General features: G+C 40.2%; 1 protein-coding gene across 23 annotated transcripts in view; it reads left to right on the top strand.

Moving 5' to 3' along the window:
- SOX5 (SRY-box transcription factor 5) overlaps nucleotides 1–23,436 on the top strand; it is a 645,963-nt gene that overhangs the window by 477,772 nt on the left and 144,755 nt on the right. For 21 of the 23 annotated variants that reach the window (XM_061444585.1, XM_061444584.1, XM_061444586.1 and 18 more), the window contains 3 exons: nucleotides 5,835–5,921; nucleotides 19,352–19,524; nucleotides 21,964–22,032. In XM_061444585.1, coding sequence (XP_061300569.1) covers nucleotides 5,835–5,921; nucleotides 19,352–19,524; nucleotides 21,964–22,032 — 329 coding nt within the window. The remainder of the gene's footprint in view (nucleotides 1–5,834; nucleotides 5,922–19,351; nucleotides 19,525–21,963; nucleotides 22,033–23,436) is intronic. The other 2 variants (XM_061444582.1, XM_061444583.1) reach the window with 1 other exon arrangement.

Below are 23,436 nucleotides of genomic sequence, written 5' to 3'. Positions count from 1 at the left end.
AGGGTGAATATTGGATGCCAGCTCAGTATTTGCCAGCTCTTTCATAATATAAGGGAAGGTGCTTGCTAGAAGTGGAAGGTATATCAGCCAGTGCTAAAGTTTATTCATGATTGTTTCTGCCGACCAAATACTCCTTCCTCTAGGAATGACATGTGTTGGCAGGGAATGTCTGGTGGTCTGGCTGTGTATTAAGCAACTCCTGGCTTCTCTCCACTCTGCTACACTTCATGTCATCATCCTTGCTGAGGCCAAACATCTTTCTTTTACTTTGTTCTAAGAAGTCTTTCATCCCAGGACAAAGCTATTCACCGTAGTCACAGGGAAGGGAGCACTTCAGGCATCTCCTTGAGAGAGCACCCATGCTCAGACATCCGGACACCATGCAAGTGGGAGGCTCTGGGACTCATTGTTCCTCTAACTTGTGGCTGACTTATGTCAGCCTCCTTCCCTTTTATCATAGTTTTCTCTTCTTTGTAATGTCAGAGCTTCTCTTTTCCCTTTCCTTTTCAAATATGTCTCTTCTGGAAATGCCTCATGTGAAGAGCCCCCATCCCGCACCTTGTTACAGCTTGACTGCGTTACATGCCTTTCTCTGGAAGCAGGCAGCTGCATGAGGCTGGGGTTTGCTGTCAGTAAATAATCAGCAGGAGCAGAAAGAGGTAATAGGAAGAGATTTGGCAGTGAAGACCATTCTAAGCTTTTATAAGTGGATTTCTAGGACTGTGACCCTGGAGCATGGATTGAAAAGTGCTACCAGAGAGGTTAGGCCTGCAGGGAACGCTGTGCTGTGGTACTGCGGTTTTTGGAAGGCTGCCGAGGCAGGTTCAGGTACATGTGCATCTGGACTGCCACTGAATTGAAAGTAGGATTAGGTCACTCCCAAAGGGGAGTTACAATGCCTGAAAAATTAACACAACTTCTGGAAGTAGACTAAATTAAATAGAAGTCTAGCAGACAGTGCTAAAAATGGTGCCTCTTACCACGGCTTTGTAGCCTTGGTCACTTCCTGGAAACAAACCGCTTCTTTCTCAGTGTGAAAACTTTCCATCTTTGAAGGAAATAAGTCAATGAAGCTGTATTTAAACATCAAATGCATAAGTAGAGGGACAGTGGCATGCTTGTTAGCATACAAAAACTTAGATTCAAAAGTGATTTTATTTTCATTTACATAGATGATTTGCTTTCCAGTAGTCAGAGCAATTCAGTATATGTAGATGCATGCCCAGCCACGCACAGATTGATGCACATGTGCAGATCAGAGCAGCTAACATGGGACTATGACACCACGGAGAAGGTGGTTTAATTCCATGCGCTGAAGGCCTGCATGAGAATTACTGGCTGCTGGCATCAGTCTCCAGGCCTTATTGTTGTAGATGAGGGAGTCAGCCTCCGTGGTGCTTGGCATGGGAGGTAGGGAAGGAGGGAAAGGAGTGGGGAGAGAGGAAGAGTGACAGGGCCGGTGGGCCCCAAGGAGCCAGCATGCTGCTGGTACACTTGGGGGGCTGTTCACCAGTGGGTGCTGCTGCCATACGCAGTAGTGCAAAGCAGCACATGCAAGCAACAGAAGCAAGGGTGATACGAGGAAAACAAAACGCATCCTAAATATCTTTGGAAAGAGCTAATGACTGATAAATAGGTTGAATAGAGATGGCAGAAACAATTTTTGTCGATTAATTTGTATCTATTAATTCAGTCATTCTCCTCTTCAGCATTTACTTAATGATTCCTGTTACTCTTTCCATCTCATTCTTTTTCTCTTTGGTATCCTACCCGTAATCCTCTTCTGTAACAACACTTAACACTTTTCATAGTGTTGCTGGAACAAAAATGTTTCCCAAACATTAATGAATTACTGTTCACAAACAAGCCCTGAACAACTCTTTTGTAGATGCATTCATACTGTGCTGTGGATAGACTTGGAATTGTTTTACTGTGTGCCTTAGGACCGGTGTTGCCAATAAGTAATGGGGGGTATTCTTAGCTCAAGTGGGGCTCAGAAGAAGAAACGGGGCTAATCTTGGGCTCCTCTCAAAGACTGAATTAGGAGACATTCTGAATAATTGTGATACTCAGAATGGCAGAGCACTCTCATGTATAGCTTTTTTGGACATACAAATACAGATTATCATAATACATAGCTGTCCTGATGCATATCCAAAATCTGTCACAGTATAGCTCAGAGTTTGGACGCAAGAATGTTGTTCTGGTGAATCCAAGAGGAGAGTAAGTTGTTGGAGAAGGGATCAGAAATAGCAGTTCCTGTGTGCAGGCCACTTTTCCCAGTTTCAAGCTGCACATTATACGTGCAAGCATTAAAAGTTTTACTGACTTCCTAATGCATCCGGAGAACAAGTGTTTTGCAAACAAGATACAGTGTTTATTTCTTTTCTTAATTTGGGAGCATTATCTTCCCAATGAAGTCTAAAAGAAAACCTGAACAAAAGATGACTTTGTTTCTGTATAATTCATGAAAGCTCTGCAGTTGTAACCTTATAAACAGTTATTTAAGATGTGTAAATTTCAAATCTTTTTTTTTAATGGTGTACATAAATGACATAATAAATGTCTGTTTCCACAATAGTGTGCATAATGTACTTCAGAAGCAGTTACTGCAATGTGATAGGTGGGGTATACGAATAGCATATTTTATGTAAGTATGTAAGTATAATATGCTAACACAGTATGTAATAGAATTAAACAAGCTGTAATTTAATACAGCTCTTTAGCTCTGTAAAGCTAGAGGGGTGGGGAAGCTATTGTCTTACAGAATTAAAGTCATTTTTAAGTATTAGCAGAAGGACAATTACTGTTCATTCTGTATCAAAATTCTGTTGAAGTGCTTTATGTAAAAATTGCAGTCCAACTCAGGGGAGGTTTGAAACTAAGTTAGGACATCGATTAAATATGATTACATGGCCTTTTCTAAAGACAAAAATCTATATAATATTATTTAAAATAGTTAACATACAGTATTTCAACAGGGGAAGCTCTGATTAGATCACTACAATCTATTTTCTGCCACCAGGATTGCTGAGGGGCTTATAATTGTGTTAAATTTTCATATTACTCATATTCACACATTAATGAACAGATGCATTGTTACTATTGGGATTTTGCCATTTGGCCTTTCACATCTCTAATCATGATTTCCTACTGAGATCTTTACCGTTCTCGCAGAAATTCAAGGCATTGATACACGGTCGTCCGCCGCGTTCATTACTCTCCGCTCGTTTGCCGCAGCAGCTCTCCCGGCACCATCACCGGCGGACTCAGGTTGCAGGGACACTCATTTGTAACTCGAGTCCCGCGGCTGGGAACTCTGCCGCTAAGGCGGCGACTTGCCACTGACAAAGCTACTGTCACCCCCCTTTTCCCCTCTACACCTCGCTAAAGTAACCCCGAGCCCCGGCCCGGCGCCGCTCCCCGAGTGGCAGCAGCGGTGGCTCGGCGCGGTCCGGCCGCGGCGGGGCGGGGGCAGGCAAGGAGGCAGGGAAGCAGGCAGGGAATCAGCCCCGGCGCAGCAGGGCCCTGGCAGCCCCGGCGAGCGGCTACTGTTGCTTTAACGGGGCAAGTTGGACAGAAGACTTCTGTTCTTTACGAGCGCACCACGGCGAATATTTTGTCTAGCTGCAGGGGAAAAGCTTTGTCGCGGGCTTTGCTGACAATAGACTTAAAAGTAAGGCGGGCTGCTTTTGGTGCCCGGAGGCTCTGGAGCCTATTGTCAGCCCCCAGTGGATTTCTATGGCCGCATTCCTGCTTTGCAAAGGTTTGTTAGCTTTTCCTGACTGACAGCCCTCAGCCGCAAATGCCGCATTTGCTCTGGCCTGTTTACAGGCTAGTCGAGAATTTTGTAGAAAAGCGCAAGAAGAAAATATAAGGAAAGAATAATAAAAAAGGGGGCAAGTGGCGGCGTTTATTTGACGTAGTCATATAGGTTTGGAAGAACGGCTCCCTTCATAAAGGCTCGCCGGGGACGTACAAACTTGAGTTGTGCAAGTGCCGAGAGCACGGGAGCATCTCCGCATGTCCAGCCCCGGCACGGAGATGTTCATTGCACCGCTGTTCTCCCATCCCATTCCTTCGGCTTCAATGGCAGTATAGAGGTTCTAACAGAAAACTTGCGCTCAGGTAGTCAATCCCGGTGATCGGGTGCGCGGTGAGCTCACGGAGCAACCAGTCCTGCGAGAGCCTGCCGCTCGCAGAGCAGGAGCACACGCTTGTATAGGAGGAAATTGGAGGGTTGCAACGTGTATAACAATGTTAGGGGAGGGGGGAATCTCCCCTGCTGCCAATGGGACCCGCTATTGCAACGCCGGCAAATGAGCGGGGTGTGTGTGTGTGTGTGTGTGTGTGTGTGTGTGTGTGCTGGAAAGCGTGCCCCCGCCGCTGTAGTTAGTTATGTGTTACTATAACACTGCGTGAGGCTGGTTTAACGGGAGTTTGGGCTCCTTCGGGTGTGAGAGATGCTTTGCAGAGCGAGAGAAAGGCCGTGACTGCGGGCGGGACCCGGCGAACCTCTCAAACATGTACCCCCCCCTCGGAAAGCCTCGGCGGAGCTTCAAGGTGTGGCTTCAGAAAAGGGAGGCGGAATTAGCCAAAGAAGATAATGAAGGTTGCTCGTAATGGTTTTTAGTGTGGGGAAGATTAACCAGTTGCTAATAATTGTATGGTCTCTAGGCCAGACGCTCCCTTTGATAAGTTAACATGTACTCCCTTTATGCTCCTGGTAGGGGGTAAACAAATGCCGGAACAAATACAAATACACATAAACACCAATGTGGAGAATAGCAGTATATGTCTTAGATCCAGATAATAAGTGTGGGTATTGTTATTTAGATGGCGCATACTGGGACACTTATCTTTTAGTACACTCCATTTTCGAACTGAATGCAGTGCTAATCGTGGGATTGAAAGCTATTGTAATTGTGTACCCATCTAAATGCTGACAAGAATATACAATTACATTGTTTGGAATTGAGTTTAATGTTCTCTGAATTTTATTAGCATTTATATTTACTTATGCATTAAAATTCCATACAAAGAGGGGTCAAAATACAAGAGTTATAAATATCAGACCTATCCACACCCTCGCTTCATTTTGCCTGAAAATGCTGAACAAATTTATTTTATTTTATTTTATTTTTAAAGGGAGCGATAGAATCTGAAATGAGCAAATAATGGGTTTCCATTCTAAGCAGTGCCTTTTCTCCCTCTGGATTTTGCAATCTTTTAAAGCTTTTTTCATTCCCAACTTTTTATTATTATTTATAATGTGCGTGTTACCGGAAAATCTTTCCACAGTATGCTTACCACCACACGATGTTTAAACACACATTATAAAGTGGATGTGATTGTAAAGGCTCAGAGGGATATAATTACATGTAGCAGATTTAGGAGCTAATTCTTTGCTTCTCTCTCTCTTTCTCTCTCCCTCTCTCTTTACTCTGCATTTTATCAACATAATTATTTTTTGACTGCAGACTAACACCAAGACATTGACAGGCATCCATTATAGGCAGCAACTTGTTCACCAAATTGAAAAACAATGAACTGCAGGTTTATATGTGCCCATTGTCATACAGAATTACCGGGGCTTTGTTCCATAAGAGGAAAAAGCTAATGGTTTTGAAACAGCAGGTGACAAAACACTTCTTTTTTTTTTTTTTTTTTTTTCCCCTCCCTTCTTATCAGTTTGTTGATGAAGTCATTATGAACTGGGGCCCAGAATAGGGTTGGCCTTATTTTTAGCAGATAGACTTTTAATGAGTTCTATTGTGAAGACACTCATGTTGATTTGCTTCCATTTCTTTCCCCCCCCCCCCCCCTTCGCTCAGAAACACCCAGTATTGAAAAGCTACTATCAAAGGACTGGAAAGACAAGCTTCTTGCCATGGGATCAGGGAACTTTGGAGAAATAAAAGGTAATGCTGTTTCCGTGCTAAAGCAATTTGAGAATGAATATACATATATCACTGGCTTTAATGGAACTTTGTTTGCTCCTCTTCCCCTCCCCTTGGAACATCGTCATTTGGGCCTTAAATGAAATGTATGCTCTCCATCTGTGCTAATAGAAATAAATGAAATGGTATATTACCCTAAGTGAATGAACTTAAAGCTTTTGTTGCATATATCGTTCTGTGTTATAAGAGGACATGTCCTATTGCAGGATTCGGGAAAAAAAAGTCAATTCACAAATCAAACACTATCAGAGTATAGCAGAGCTCAGCTTCTGAAATCTGAGTCTGATCAGAAGTCCTTTTTTTTAATTTCTGGACAGATTTTGGTGATGTACTTTTTTATTTTTTTTTACTTCTATGCACGTAAGAGGAAAAAAAAAAATAAAAAGAGCAAAGTTTGTGTAGTGATACCTCTAGGTACCAAAATTAGTCAGTGCAGATTTTAAAACACAGCGTACAACAGCTGTGCACTAAAGCATGTTCTTTTAAAGCCGTACTCCAGAAGGAAAATGACAAAATTTGACCACTCTCCAGCAGCAGTAGCTTTTGCTTTGCCAAGATATTTCCCCATTTTATATATGTGAGGTTATTTTAGGGAACCTGTAGTGTTTGTTTTCATGCAATTTAATATCTTTATAATTCTTTCTCAGTGCTCGTGATGAGGAACTGACTCAAAATACATGTGTGTCAAAAATTTTAGTTTTCAGGGCAGCCATTATCACTCTGAAAGGAAACAGTGACTCTGAATCTTCTCCCATTTATATCAGTGTACATCTGGAGTAGCAAAATTGAAGCCAGTGTTGTTCTGAAAATGTGATAGTAGAATGAGATTAAAATTAAACCCTTCTTTTACTAGATTTCATTTCTATCCATTATTTTTGGTTTGTTTGCTTACTGATGTTGTCCTTGATTGCTAGATCCTCATTTAGTGAGGCTCCCAAGCCTTGTCCCTGACAAGGTTTAAGGCCCTTCTGTACAAAAGGTAGGCATTATTCAGTAAAGTATACATGACATGCTCTCAGAGGTTAGTGTATTGCTACATGTGCAAAGATAGTAGTATTTTGATTAGACATGCCTTCCCACTTATCACCGATAAGCCACTAGCATTAGCTTGCACTAGTCCAGACTTACACAAGTAGGAAAGTATGTCACTTGCTTCCTCTTGCTTCTCCCTAAGAGGCTGTAATTCAAAAATATATATTCATTACATATGTAGAATAACTTTATAACAGAATGTAGTGCTTTGGCCCCGAATAGGCTGAAATACTATTATTACTATTATTACATAACAGAGGGCAAAACCTTGGGTTCTTTCTTCCCACTGAGCACGCTTGCTCCAAGCACATAAAGGAACAGGCCATAAGGAGGTAGGGTAGCCACTGGGCTTATCTCTGAGTTCTGGTTTTGACAAGCTTATTGTTTTAAAATACCATCATTGTCTGCCATGAACTGATGAATCTTTAAGATGTTTCAGGCCAAAAGTATACAGGCAGCTTTCATACCCACTTTTGGGTGTGTAGTTCAACAGTTCTTCTGTGTTGTCTGGAGCCTCTTTAACTCTTGATATGCCAGAGCCTGTAGAAAGACTCCAATGATTCTCCTCTGCCTTTGGACTCAGTAAAGCTGCTCTGAGGAGGCAGTCTGTTCCCAGTCCCTATGATCTTGTTCTGTTGGAGGGCAATCTTTTTTTCTCCCTCCCTCTCTTTCCCTTTCACAAGCTAAACTTGAAAGCAGCAGCAGCAGCTATAAGCTAGAACGAAAGAAATTCAACAGTCCTTTCAGTCTTGCCCAGGGGGAGGATGGGGAGCAACAGTACAGCCTCAAAGAAGAGTTTTCTTTGCTTTAATTTTTTGGGTTTTAGCTTCATATTTTGAACACAAGTCGAGTTATTGTTCTGCAGCTCTGTTGAAAAGCCTCACATCTGAGGCTTTTTAGTGCAACTGTGGTTCTGTGGTCGGGGGCATGGTTATTAGGTGTTTGGATCAGGTTTGGCAGTAAGCTGTGAAAACAGGCACTGGTTTATTTTTCCTACTGACTGCCGTGACAGTTGCAATTATTGTCCATTGTTCCTAGGTGGCTAGAAAGGAGGGAGGATACAATAGAGCATTGCCCTCTGGGGGTAAATGAATTTGACTTACAGGTTCTTGGGGGGTCAGGCAGGCTGATTATTTAGTGCCCAGGAATGCGGTTTTCATGGCACCGCCAGCCATGAGCAGCCAACAAACAATGGCTCAGCTGTATTGCAGCTGTATTTAGTGAGGCAGCATGAAAGGTGTGCAAGTTGAGCTGCTTTATACTCGCAAATGCATGTACAAACACACATATATTATGCTAGAAAATGGTTTTTGTTCTTCTATAGGAATGTGGATTTATTAAGTTTTCCAGTTGTGATTTTTTAATTAACTTGCCTCTATATTTGGCCTGGCAGCTGCATTTACCCCTTCCTCTCCCATTTCTCTGTTAGTGATATTTGGAAACCCCGCACAAGTAGTGTCTTATTAATACCCCCGGAATGTGGACAGCACTAGAAGCTGTGCTGCCCAACTGTCTTATGCACTGAATCGTTTTTTCCATTTAACCGTTCAAAACTTCATTGTGTTTTGCATTAGATCTGGGGGAGTTTTAGTCCGTCATGTGCTAAAGTCTCTGCACTAGGCTACGTATTGTTAGTGCCCAGGTTTGTGTTACTGAGTTTATTCTAGGGGAGAGATTAAAAGAAAGGGAGATGGAGTGGAAGACCTTATTTTCTGTTAGTGTTGTTTCCTTTAAATTAGAGAGCAGTAATATTTTATTAAAGAGGTGAGTTAGTGAATGGCTGGAAGTAACCAGACTCCTATGGTTTGTATTCAGTTGTTCCTTTTAGTGGCTTTGTTACTTTGGGCAGCTACTTTAAGCCTCCCATTCTTCATTTGCATGTCTGTAAAATGGGAGAACCATTACCGAGTATCTGCAGAGGCCTAGGTGCAAGCTTCAGAATCACAGTTACCAGGATCTATATTTCATTCCAGGGCTGGACTGAAAGGTAGTGCAAAGGAATACTCTTATATTTAAAATCGGACAAATTCTAAATCCTTTCATAGCTGTAGAAAGTTTAGGTCAAAGGCCTCTGTTTTATTTAGAGAGGTAGCCTGGGGCTAAATAAATAAAACAAGTTTGGCACTGGAGATTTCTTAAGAAATTTTGGTTTTAAATCTATGGAATTTTTACTCAGTTCAGAACAAGTCAGTCTATAATAAACCCCCCAAAACGTGCCTTCAAATAGAAATATTTTAAAATAAAGCTGTAAAACTGTGTATTGAATTGGTTAAAGCCTGTTCAAACTTACTTATATCTGTCATATTCAAGAACAGGGCTCAAAAGGCCTCTGGATTATTCATGGATAATGCAGTTTATGGGATTCAGTGGAGCAGAGAGAACCCCCTTTCTGCTTTCAGCATAGCTGCCTGATACGTATGCATCACAGGGTGAAAGTGGTTGCTTTCCTCCAAAGCAATGTTACCGACTGCAGCAGATGCAGCGTGTAGGGCAGGCCATGGATAGGAAAAGGTGTAAGAAGCCTGTTTCCATACTCTTCAGTGACTGTGTCCATCCCTATACTTGGAAAATTAACACGAAACTTCTCTTACACTGGGGTTGGGCCTCCTCTGAGCAGACTTCACAGAATGGTTCTGGCCCCCCAGGTGCACTATGAGGTGCACAGTCTAGCTAGCGCCGATGTGAGTAAGGCAGCTTTAACCATTATGAGAATGCTTTTTAAAACCTGCCCTGTGTACACAAAGCCTTTCTACTAATCTTGTCCATCTCTTGCTTATCAGGAGTTGTCAAGAAACAATAACACGTATTTTATATGTTCTCCACTCAGCTAATTTTGAATAGGTGTGTGAAACAAAAGGCTAAACTGACTTTTGTTTCCAATCTGTCTGAGGTGGTTTTCTGTTGAAGTGAAAGCATTGTTAATAGCGATTGTGCCTGAGTCTGTCAAGAAAGACCAGGCAAGCCTGAACCTGATTTTTTTTTTTGTTGTTGTTTGAAAATCCTTTCCTATTGTACAGGTTAGTTCGTAAACAACTGAGGTGAACAGTTTTCTGCACTTACCGTGAAAGGGATCCTCATTAGGGTAAAATCAGCTCTGTGTTGTATCCACTTAAATCTAGGTGACTCCAAAGACTGTTCTGGAGCAACCAGTGATTTATGAATGTAATTGAAAGCAAGATTAGCCTACCAATTCTAATCTTTAATGCATAGTAACACACACATTTGTTGTGTGGAAGAAACTGGGTTCCAAGTTATGTGAAGTATCACTGCAGGTATTATATCAAGCTGTGTTTGATGTGCGATAAAGCTGTGTTTGCTGAAAACTGATTTTGCTTCTATGCTCAGAAGATGGGGCATGAGAGAGTAGGCAGTGAACAGTCTTACAACTGCCAATAATGGATAAAGAGCAATAATCCATTCAGCGATACTATAGCTCATCAGAGCCCATGAATTAAAGACATATGTTGTGTTGATTCAATGTATGGATTAAAATGGATAATCTGGTAGGTGACACACAGAATCTTGAGATAAGTGGGCTATGCAGATTCGGTATATGGATTGTGACGGATAATTCCATTTAAGTAATGCTGGACAAGTTGAAGACAAGTAAGCTTCGGGTAGTGCTCAGGTTATGTGCAGTAATCCAGTGAGTGACACTTTGGATCACATAATCTGTAAACTGAAGAGAAGAAAGCTGGGGATTCTGCATTTAGATGTGGACAGGAGGAAGGAGGGGGAAAGGGAGAGAGATTATTCATGGGGAATACACTGGGTTTAAACCTTTGACTAATACAGCACAGATCCCCAGGAGATGTGTGAAAGCTGCACACTTTCTTACAAGCTGTGTGAATTTTGCATTTGCAAATTAATGGTTGAAAAATGTTTGCAAACTTGTGTCAGATGTGGATGTTTTGCATTATTTTTTGTGGGTAGTATTGTATTTGGAGTGCGGAGAGAAGGAGGGTGAGAGTCATAAGTGAAGGAGGTAAGATATGTCTGGTTGTCAGCTTCTGACTGTGATAAATTCAATATTTATTTCAATCTACTTAGTATCATCTTCTCTGTTTATTTTTGGGGGTGTTTAATAGTAGCAAATTGCTGACAGTGAGCTTTAGTCCTTTGTTAATATTTCAAAAGTGGGGGGAGGGGAGCCTTCCCAGTGGCGCACAGGGAAACCTAAGTTTTGAGAGGAAATTTGGCAGCTGCCAAATAAATAGTGGAGGTTGATCATAATGCAATGTGATACTCTCAGTCTGCAGAGAAGTAGACAGTGCCAATTGAGCCACATCAACACAGAACTTCCTTCAGGCCAAATGAAAGCCTGAAATGGAGATTTTGGCTGGATGGAGCTGCTTCCATTTGACCCTAGAACGGGAGGTTAGTTGAAGGTAATGGAAGGGGGGTTGGAGGAATCTTTTTTAAAGCATCAAAAATGCAAAAAAAAAAAAAAAAAAGAATTTATGGCAAAGCAGGAAATTTGGGCTGTTTTGGATTTATTTTTTTTTTTTTTACACAAAGGTACCTAATCAGACAAAAAACACAGGTTCAATATTAGCAACTTTTATTTTTAGGAAATGATTATTAATAGGAAAAATGGAATAAAATTGAACTAATCAAAGTAGCAAATACCAGTGGCTTTATTTTGTTTGAACATAGGAGGTGAAACGACTATATTTTAAAATTGACCATTGGATTGGATTACAAAAGGGACCTAAAGCAGTTACTCTTTGTACTAAGAGTACTTGAAAGATGTGCTGATAGAGATGAATGTTGCTGAGCTACAACTACCAGTTTGTCAAAGCAAAACAAATACACTTACACGAACATATTTTTTACTGTTTTTCCTGCTGCTGCATGAAATTCCAGCAGCAATGCTGTTTCTCTAGCCTAGTTCTAGCTTGTTGTCTAGACAGTAAAACAATGAATAACCTCTGAGAACTAGTCCCAATAAAAATACTGTCTATTCCTTTTGTAACCTTGACAATAAGTTACTAACCAGGTTGAATACCAAGCTTTATTTGCAGTCTACTGACAGCAAATAAAGAATGCTTGGTGACAACTTCTTTCCAGTGTTGCGAAATAGTGATGTGCTGGTCTGTTACAGGCAGACCACTAAGTTGTTGTCCCCACAGAATATTAGTTCTTGAGGGTAGTAATGGCAAAAGATGGTAATTATTCATCATTTGTTTTTATTAATTCTGCAAAGCCTTCCGCTGAAACCTAAATGATTAAGGCTGTCCGTATACTGAAATAAGGAATTTCCTGCTCACTTGCTGTTCTAAAAAGGATTTTTATTTGTCAGAGAAGATTCATTGCATAAATCAGTTTGAATTCTGGGCTTTTTCTTTACTTGTTTCTTTTTCTGGTGGCTCTGGCTTGCTGAGTAAAAAGCAGTCAGAAAGTCTTCTTTTATTATGCTGACTTCTCGTATCAATCAGATGAAGTAATTTAATTTAGTAAGGTAGGTAGTTGTAAGTGATGGCAGTCATTGTGTAGTAAAGTTGGCTTAAATACGTAATGAAAAATGCCACGTTTTAGATGTTTATGTCCTGACAGCTCTAAGATTTACTGACCTGAAAAGCTATGTGCCAGTCCATAATAAAACACTTTCTGAAGTATTGATTAGGGAAGCATCAAGTGAGTTTGCACACGTGCACAAGCCCATACCAAATCCACCCACCAATACATAGCAGCAAGTACATAATTTAAAGTATAAACTCATTACTTGGTCATAAACATTTGATATTTCTTTTCAAAGACAGAGGAAATAAGAGTTTAAATTCTGAACTTACCTCAGCCAGTTAGATCTGTTTATCAGACTATGTTTCCTGAAGGCATGTAACATCAGCTCCCCATTGCCTCACGTGTATGATTTCGGGCGACGTCAGCAGCACAGCTGGCTGTGCGGCAAGGGGAGAATACTCCTCTTTAAAAGTATCATGTTATAAATACATATATATATTTTAGGGGGAGCATGACAAAGATTAGTTTTCTTTTAAGTAGATGACTAGGTGACCTGTCTGTTTTACTTTCCTGATTTACTTACTGAGCAGAGTAATGTTGCGTTTGGATTTGTGATGTGGCAAAGTTAAAACCAGGGTGGGGAGTGGAGAAGGAAAAACAGTTGATAAGGGGATGAGAATGAAGCTCTCAAGAAAAGGTACTAGAATAAAACCCTCAAGAAAAGATACTTGGGTTTTTTTTTTTCTTTTTTAACTGCTGATATTTTTATTTATTCTTTGGATAGGGTAATGTTAATGCTGGTAGCAGTTTAGTTCTGCTGAGGTCAGTTTAGTGAATAGGCTGTTCAGTTTGAAAAGCCTCCTTCTCAGCTCTTTTTCAGTTTTGTATCAAAGCTGTTAAGTCCCTAGCTTAAAAATCACACTGAAAAAAACCACACCTCTGCATGAAATGCTTGGAGGTGGCTCAGTTTTTAGCTGATGTATAGGTTGTAGCTATGACCTCATCACACTGTTACACCAAAGTTGCACAGAAACTGTATTGTGGCATAGTTCTGTTGCTTGGTGAGATGGATGGCATCAATAATTGCTTTATTCATAGGGTCTCTTTTGTCTAGAACCTTACCTGTTACCAAACTAGGTCAAGCAAACTTTTAATTATGTATTTAACACGTGTCCTGCTAAAGTCAGTGGGGAAATTCTTGGCCTTGCTGAAGTAGTTCTGCTGGTGATTTGAGCAACAGCTTACAGTGAGTAAAGTTAATAGCTTTAGGCAAGTGTCTAAAAACTTCACACCTCTCTTTTCTCTTTAAAAAAGTAACAGAGACCCCTGCCTTTCTGCCTGCTCACAGTCTTTGAGAAGATCAACTAGCTAATGCTTTGAAATTAAAAATGCTCTATATTGCATGCTCTAGTTGCTATTATATATCTTGATGTTATTTGAATACAGAGAACTTCAGAATACTCTTATTTCCATTTTTTTTCCCCTAGAAGCTTTGTAGATACAGGAGGATTTTTCTTCTTTTGTAACCATAGTTAATGATACAGACGTAAAACAATATTATTGTCTCTTCCAGGCTTTGTACTCGCACATTGTTTTCTTTGCTTTTTCTTTGAAAGACAGATGCTGACAGTTCAAAAGTTATTTATGCAATTACTCTGATAGTAAACTGACTTGGGGGATAAATTTCCCTTTTTGGGTGTGCGTGAGTGTGCACGTGAGCACCCCAGTTGGTAGCACTCCTAGCAGTTTAATTGAGACCTGTCAGAGGGATTGAACAGAGCCTCACCACGTCTCTGCCTCTTGCAGAATACGCTGGGTGCCGTGCAGCTGCGAGTGGATCTGTAGGCTGGCTGCAAGCAGACACTCTCATTGCTTGAGCATTTGCAGCAAAAGCTTAAAATGCCTGTTAAAGAAAATATTGGCTTTCCTAATTTCTCATTTACATTCTCATTCTGTCTAATAAATTATAATAAAGTATTTACTGTTTTGATCGCAAAAGCGGTTTCTCTGCCTTTTTTTTTGCTTTGGTTCTGTTTTGGGTGGATATGCCAAGGTTTCTCCTGTTCGTTTTCTCACTTTAAGTGTGTCATTTGGTCATATTGGTGTCTTCATTCTAATGTTTATTAAAATGTTACTGTCACTGCCAGTCTGAGACTGTGAATCAGAACTAAGAATGTGTAATAGTTTATTTCACATTTGAGTAAATTTCTTTTACTACTTAAACACTATTATGGATAGTGTTGATCTGAGATGAAGTTTAGGTTTGGCGATACAGAATGCCACTAATTTGAGTCTTCTTTTATTGCCATCTGCTGTGGGTGTTGCATCCACAAACATGTTGGTTTTTTTTTTTTCTTTCTGAATCTCTTTTTGTGGTGATGGAGAATAAACTGATGCATCTGGAAAGCATTTTTTCTTGGGCCATTCACTGTGTCAGCCTGTAGTGTATACTTTGATGCAGTGATGGAATATAGAAAAAACAGCATGAGCACCTACAGCAGTCTTCTGAAAGTCAGGTGGCTTGGTGGTTAAAGGATTTGTTAAACATAAAATGTGCAATATCTGTTTGTTGTGGATCTGATGATAATTAAGAGTAATTTTTGAGGCAGCCATTAATGTAAGCCACTCCGCTTTTGCTCCTCACTCAATACCAGTGTGAAGCAGTCTAGCTTGCTGTCAAGTTGTACACTACAATAATGGGCACTTGTTCTTTCTCCCAGCCATGCTGCAACTGTACGGACAGTGCATGTAGAGTACAGGCCACCTTCAGAACCATTCCCAACTCTGTACTACTCAAAGAAGCTCTAAGTGAGTTTAATAGTGAAGTGGCTGAAGGTAGCTGCTGGGGCTGGTGGCTTTTACTCACTGAGATTTACACCCCATCCCAAATTCTAGCAGTCTTAGCAGTCATATGGATAGTTCATTAATTCCTGAGTAGCATAATTTAAACTACTGTCTTTATGAGGTTGATGGTGTAGCTATTTAAAATACTGATGCTTTTTGCCCTATAAGCTGCAGGATTCTTAAAATGGAAATCTCTTAGCTGCCAAGACACTTCACATGGTAATAAAGGTTTAGATCTCATGAGGATTAACAGAGAGAAAATAATGCTAATAGCACAAAAGTCCACCATCCTTGCCTGCCCACAATCTACAGCACCTAGAAAGGAATACAAAAATGTCAACTGGTGCTCTAACTGCAGCTTGTTTTAGTACACCGGAAAAAACTCCTGTCACTGAGTGTACTTGTGTGGTGACCAAGCTCTTGCCCTCAGCTGACCATTAAATAAATAGCATCCAGTACCATTTGGCCTTCATTTGTTATGTAAACTAAGTAACTTATGAATGGCAGCTGTGAAATGGCAGTTTTGTTGGCCTTTTTCATGAAACAAAAGGTGTGCTAGGTAATAGGGGTAACATAAAAAATACCAAACTTACCCTAAATGCACACGCTTTGCATTATGATCAAGATAGTCTCATGCAAGTACTTGGTTTTAGTCTTCATGCTTTTATAAGCCACCAGTTGTCTGCAAGAAACCTCAAATCTATTTGTAGTTCATTGTCAGTGGGGCTTATACAACTGTGTGGGTAAAGCAAGGGGAAATCTACCCCAAAACTCACTGTCTCCCAGTAGACCTACGCATCTGATCTCTCTTGCCTCTGGTTTTGTGCAGGCCACTTGAGATTATGGCTGTTCGAGTACTTAGTTAGCAAGGAATGGTATCTTAAAGAATTGAAATCATTGGAAGGATGTCTTGATATCTTAAAGAATTGAAATATTGGAAGGATGGGCTAATCACATGAAAATAATGTAGCTACTAAGCCATGTTTTCCAGAAATTATTCTCCAACACCAGATATTTTTTTCAAGTTGACATTGATAAATTCTCCCTTTTGGGTTATTAGCAAACTGAAATTACTTACAAAATACAATGCAAGGTGGCTGCCTTTTGTCAGACTCTTTCCACTCAGTTTTTTTAAGCTAAGGGAATTATGGATTCTACTTACTAAATTAGTATTTAAAGCACATCCCCTTTGGACCTCTCAAATTTTCTTTAAAAACTGAGTCTGGTAGATTTGTCCCAAGCAGCACAGTTGTGGTGTGCCTTGACCTCCAGCACCTGCAGCAGTGCTTCATTGCCCTGACCGCTTGCTCTTAGTTCACCCAGCCTTCGCTCTCATTCCTGCAATTCAAACAAAGCTGTTGTTTTCCTGGGGAAGAAGGTTTTTGCTCCTCTCTCGGTAAATGGTACTGGCTAAGGAGCCGCATTAGGCGGGTGGCCCCGCGGGCGTGCAGGTGATCTGTGTCGCGGTCAGGGCGGTGGCGTATTCTGTGCTCTCTTTAGAGGCGCAGCCTGAGCTTTGCAGTGCAGGGCTGGATATCAACATCTCTTTTTTTTGGTGCTGTCGGTAACTCTGTGACCCCTTTGTCTGTCAGTTTACACATATGGAAAGATTTTTCCACCTTTCAAAGGTGTGGTAGGGATTAATTTAACTTTACAAAGTGCTTTTTGATTCCCAACTGAAAGCTACTGTAGGAGCTCAAAAGACACTGATGAACCAGTACTGGCTGAAGATCTTTGATGTGTGTCAGTGTATTTGTCGAACAGTTCATTTGACAGTGATTTCTTTTTGCTTACTCTAACTTTAGGACTAAGCCCTGTGTGTACCTTCTCTAAGTCCTACTCCCCTCGTTCTCTTAAAAGTTTGGAATAAAATATCTGCTGAGTAAATATTTAATTTTCAGATGTTTCAGTGTGCTCAGCATGTTACACTGCCAGTATCAGTATACTGATAGTCTTCATTAGGGGAACATTACAGTGAACCACCATGCTAGCCACAGACAGGACAGGGAAGAGACTGCCTTCTACAGTAATTCTTCTATGCCACTTGGAAACACCTCACCCTTTTTCCTAGGGAAAAACAAAGGAAGCATGGAAGAGTGGCATAGATATTTTTGGTTAATTGTATGGCCAGGTGGCAAATGCACTACTTGTAGCAGTTCTGTGTCTCCAATGTCTGAAATAAAAATCTAAGTTAAAAGTGTTTTCTTCAGCAGTGTTAATATTTTAGCACTATCTTCCATTCTTTCTCACAGCTTTTAACAGAACAGGTTTAAAGTTCTGTTTCAGTGTGTTTCTCAAGTTTCCAGCTTGTACCTCAGGTTTTATTTTTGATACTGCATCTGAGAATATTCTGTTGTAGTTCTTTGTTATATGGTGAGAACGTTTTCACATAAATCTCTAGCATCTTAATATAAAGTTAATTGAGTTGCATTTCCTTTATGTGAAAATACTGATTCTTTGTGTTTTCCCACTTGTATATGGCTGTCTATAAATGGACTTAAGGGCTTGGGCTTGGCTAAAATAGCAAATGGGATGTTGCTTGGGAGTGCAAGGTTGAAATTAATTGAATCTAAATTAAAGTATCAAGCAGAGAGCCCTAACATTGCCACCTCTAAGGCTATGGTACAGTCTTCCAAAGAAAGCAGTAGATGATTCACCATTTCAGACATTTCAATCCAATCTAGAAAGCTGTAGTAAATATATTGTAGGGAACATTCCTGCACTGGCAGGGGGGTAGACTAAATGAGCTATTACCAGTAGCTCTTTTCCATGTCTGACTGATAGTTGGCTAGGAAGATGTTTAGTGTGGTCGCCAATTTTTCTCTTTTTTTTCCTTTTTTTTTTTCACTTGGAGAGCACTGGTGACATTGGCAGAAGAATGCTTCCTGTGTTAGAGAAAGGTTTGTGTGGCAGGGTTGTCCCAAAAGCAGGCTATTTTCAGAGGAGGAATAGACACTGGCAGCCTGAATCCTTCCCTACAGCTTTTTTAGAAAGGGTTTCATAGGATCTGACTCATGTGAGAGGGTGTGGTGGTACTGGAGGTATCTGTGGATTAGCTGCTAGACATACTTTCTGGTTTTATAAATTCAAAATCAAATGATCCTGGATATACTAACAGTGCCATTTTTTGTTCTAGTGTATGATTCATAGCTCATTGATTTTTCCTGGAATTTTTTCTTCCCTTCCCTTGCAACCACTGTCCTTCTGGGTAGAAGGAGAATTTTTTACAGAGTGATTATGAGAGCGAGGTAGTCAGTTACTCTGTCTGCTGAACTCTCCTGTAAAAACCATCTAATGATTGTACAAATGAGAGAGGAGATGAGTTGTGTTTAACTCAGTTTTTCTGGTATGTTTATGCCAGGCTTTTTCCTTTAAAAATACTCAGCAGTGGCAGCAACAGCCATAGTAGTTATTGGCAATTCAAATACTATATAATTTTATCCTAATCAGGGCAGCTGTAGATGATATAGCAGGTAGTGAGCGTCCTGACAGCTGTTGTGTGCTGTGCTGGTAACAGTGAGAAGGCTGGGCGTAGGGAGCGGGAGAGTTACTCCGTACTCGGGAGACTTCTCTTCTTCCCCTTGATTGATGTTAATACACACCTTACAGTTTCTGTAGGCATCAAAAGCATTGATGAGTCTTTGTCATCAGTTTCTGACAAAAGTGTAATTGCTTTTCAAAGCAGGAAGTGTTGATTTTGATCCCCATGAAAGGTAAACAATGTTTAAAATTTGAAACTCTTACAAAAGAGGCAGGATTCCCCCCCCCCCCAGTAATCTGATAAAAAGGCAAAAAAAATAGATGAAGGGTCAAAGCAGCATTGAAGGGCAGCACCAGATCAGAGCCTGTGTACAGAATTATCCTCCATGCCTCAGTTTTCTGTAGAGGGACAGGTCTTAATGCACAGTGTCTTGCAGTATGCTGCTGTATTTTGGTTCTAATAAAACTTTGCTCATGGTGAAGCTGCAGAATAAAAACCTGGCTACCTCTAAATTTCCTCTCTTCTCTTTACCATTTTTTTTTTTTTTCTCTTTTCACCATATGATGCCCAGGGACTCCAGAAAGCCTCGCTGAGAAAGAAAGGCAGCTCATGGGTATGATCAATCAGCTGACCAGTTTGCGAGAACAGCTGCTAGCAGCTCATGATGAACAGAAGAAACTGGCTGCATCACAGATTGAGAAACAACGCCAACAAATGGAGCTGGCTAAGCAGCAGCAAGAACAGGTGAGTGATTATTAGAGTGGCTTTCAGCTTAAATAATTTTCTTCCCAGTAGTTTATCTTTTAGGGCTGATACTATCAAGTTTGCTCTCCCCCCAAATTTTTTTTCCCATTTATTTTTTTAGGTGAAGAAGTTTGAACAAAAACTGATTGGAAGAATGCTTTAATTTGCAATATATAAAATGATGCTCTTTGTTTTATAAAGATAGACCTTCCATTTTGGAGCTCTTCTCTTCCAATTTTTTTTTTTTTTTTTTTAATAAGCGCAAATAAGCATGCAAATTTATGCCTCCTGAATAACCTTTCAGTGTTGCTTGAATTCAGTGATGCTGAACAGGTATAAAAGGAACAAAATGCAGCACTTGGATTGTAATGTGAGAAATGAAATGCTGGTTTTGCCAACTCTGGAAAAAAAGTGGGGGGGAAGAATATAAAGTCGGTGAACAAGTGTGACTTTTTTCTTCTACATGCAAGAGGCTTGATTTTCAGCTCTTGCAGATAATGCCTTCCACTGAAAATGCAAATGTTTTTACATGTGAACAGTTCCAGTGTGCATACATGGATACATAACATTTTATACAAGAACATAACTTTTCTTATAAGTCTACGCCATGCAAGTTTTAACAGAAATGAATGTCCGTTTTTGTGCCTCAACATGAGCAGAGAATAGACATCTGGTTTAAAATTTTGTGAAAAGTCCATCCTGGTACTTCTTATCTGAAAGCATTTTGGTCTGCCTGACCCTTAATTTCAGCTTGTAATGAAATTTGAGTTTATATAATAGAATTGCAGTTATGTGAATTTTATTAAGCTCACAGAATTCTTTGAAATCTGTTGTAATTGTTATACTTCAGTGGTTATGTTGTACCAAGCAAGTCTGAAGTTTTTAATCCACTCAGACATTTTAGCCTTGGTTTTCCCTGGTTTTGATTATTTAAAAACCTGATCTTAAATACTGTGTATTTTGGCTTCACACCTGAAATAGCACATAGGGAGAACAGGAGAAGTGGCTTATCTATTAAACTAGAGAATTTGTGTCACACTTCTGTTTGCATGGAGAAGGTAGATGAAGGTGTGAAGGTGGAACTGCTGAGATTCTTCCACAAGAGACATCCTGCAGGAGCTATCTCCCTTGCCCTACCTTTGAAAGTTGCTATTGCTACAGGATGGCTGGATGATCTGAAAGTGAAAAAGAAAATGGAGAGAATGGAAAAAGGCAGTTAGAAATCCTGAAGGATTTCTTTTAATTCAAGAAATTCTGTGTTATATAGAAATTATAATAACAAAACTTTAAAAAAGAAAAGTATTGAAAAAAATGTTTGCTTGCTTAAAGAGAGGCTGTAGAAAGAAAACCCTTATTTAATCTTTTGGATGTGAGATTAACTGTGAGTGAGTGTTATGCTAATAGTTTAATAATAGCAGTGAAAGAAAATACCTAAGGGGAAGAATGCGCAAAATTCCTCCCAGTAAGTATGTGTAAGTTCCCATCTGACCCTGCGATGTGTACACATACCACAGGGGAAGAGCAATACTCAGTCTAATGTTTGTACTGCTGTGCTAGCTGTTCGTGAGAGCAGAGCCTTTGTTATGGCTTAAACAAAAGTTTTTCAAGTTTGCTTTTCAAGTTTGAGGTATATAATGGCTTATCTCCATCAGTTCTCTAAGAACTCTTAATTTGGTTCCATTACTGTATATAAAATGTATCTACAGTAAGGTTCCCAATCTTTTAGTCAATGGAGTGAAAGGATGGAAGTCCTTATGGGAAACCCACATGACTTTGAGAGGAGACATAATGATGACTCCATCAGCTTCTGCAAATCAGTTTGAGTGTTGAGCTGTGTAGCCTTGCACTGCCTCCTTATTCCCTTTTAGCGATTTTCCCAAAACACAGTTCCTTGTGTCCCAAACCCAGTCTCTTTGTGTGTTTCTGCGTGAAGGAAATACACACACTAACACTTTCCTCCTGAATGTCAGATTTCCTTTTTTTATTTGCTTTTTTTATTTTTTGAATAAGTGATGCCAAACATAAAAAGGATATTGCTGTCCATCCAACTTACTTTGCCTTTCCTGTCTTTTCCTACTATTTTCCATTTTCTCTGCCATCATTGTTCTTTCTCCAGCAAATTGGAGCAAATCAGTGCTCACTTTTGGGGGATTTTAGCAGTACCATTTCAGATAGTGAGAGAGGACATTTTTGCATCAGTCTCTCTCGCTATCCAGCACAACATTTTCCAAAAGATTTCCTTTCACACTAGTATTAGCTATGAATTGTTCCTGAACATAAGCCCCTTGCTTCAACAGCTGTCCAGGCTGCTGTTACCCACACTCAAAGGTTTCTTAGCTTAATAGAGCATTTTAAAGAGCCAGAGTGGAAGTTTCCTATGTACCGACTCCAGGAATGATGATACATATCTCACATATCTTCTGTGCAATTTCTTCACAGATCGCAAGACAGCAGCAGCAGCTCCTGCAGCAGCAACACAAAATTAACCTTCTTCAGCAACAGATCCAGGTCAGAGACCGCGTTTCCACCCATGCCCCTCTTATATCTCTTTTTCTCCTTTCATTTCCCCACGCTTTCCCTCAGCCATTATTGTCATAGTTTCTTTAAGAATCTCTGCAGATGGCTCACATCTTACTTGTGGAAACACACAAAGATGTTATCTGTCATTAAGCAAAAAAGGTCAGTTTCTTGGAAGGCATATCATGATAACACAGCTCCTGTAGGATCAGGACCCAGATGTGAGGGGAACTGGCCATGTGAGCAAGGGTTTGCAGGACCAAATCCTCTTTCAGCTACAGACTCAGGAGTGGCAAAAGTGTTGCCAGAAAGAGTTGGATTGGAATGGGTCTCCTATGACTGTTCCTTGAAGTTTTGTGGAAGCAGTTCTCTTCAGTGATCTGTAATCAAGTGCACCTCCTTCCTGCTGCCCCAGGTGTTGAAAGTCTGGAAATTTTCAGTTCTTTGGGTGAAGTATTGCCTAAATGAGAAACTGGTCAAAATGTTGCTTAGGTTTAGGAGAACAACTGTGTAGGTCCTAGATATCTGCAGGTTTATTCCTAGTCGTAGAAAAAAGTTGTTAACCCAGCATAACTAGTAAACTTGATTTAACCTCTTTTTGCCTTAAATTATTCAGAAGTTTCTTTCATGCCATTGACTGTTTTCATCACTTTTCTTCCATGTGTATATATGCATGCCCCTGCTTGGGGAATAATGCAGATTAGTTTGCCCGTGAAGGTTTCACAGAATAACAAAGGAGGGATTTGACATTTCACAGGTATCTAGAATCATGGTGAAATCTCTGGCTGTTTAAGTATGCAGTTATGTGTAGAGCAGTGCAAGTTGCTGTGGAAGTGGATGCTATGTTCTGTTAGTTCAGTAACAGCAGATTTTCTTTCCAGACCAGCTCTTTAGTGTTTCAGAATTAATCTCCTAAATACCTATAACTCATCTAAGAAAACTTAATTCCAGCAAAATCAGAGGAGTTGTATGGCTTCATGCTAGAAGAAAAACCTCCTTTATAGTTTCGGAGGATATTCTGTCAGTATCAGGACTTGCGTAACTATGGAAAACTTCTGGGGAAGCTCCACCCTTCTGTTGTAAGGCAACTTCTATACAAGATGTGCTTTACTGAAAATAATTTTGAGATGGATAAAGCCTGGCTTAGTCTTGGCCTCTGGGTGTTTTTTGGGGGGTTGTTTTTTGTAGGATTTTATTCTTTAAATTTGTATATGGGAAGGATTTTTTTCTTGCTGTATGTGTAATAAGACCTTAAAAGAAAAACGATAATAGAACCTCTGCAATATCAAGGAAAGTATTTATATTTTTAGCATTTAGCTGTGGTGGTGAGAGAGGAAGTTTTTTCATAAGTAGTGAATGAAAATAAATGGAAGTAACATAATTTGACCCCAACCC

Source organism: Pezoporus flaviventris, unplaced genomic scaffold, assembly GCF_033815535.1.
Source record: "Pezoporus flaviventris isolate CSIRO_AGI_PZ_B2104156 unplaced genomic scaffold, CSIRO_AGI_Pfla_v1 ptg000002l, whole genome shotgun sequence".
Lineage (NCBI taxonomy): Eukaryota > Metazoa > Chordata > Aves > Psittaciformes > Psittacidae > Pezoporus > Pezoporus flaviventris.
Note: the sequence above shows the minus strand (reverse complement) of the source record. Positions and strands in the feature narration are given on the sequence as shown.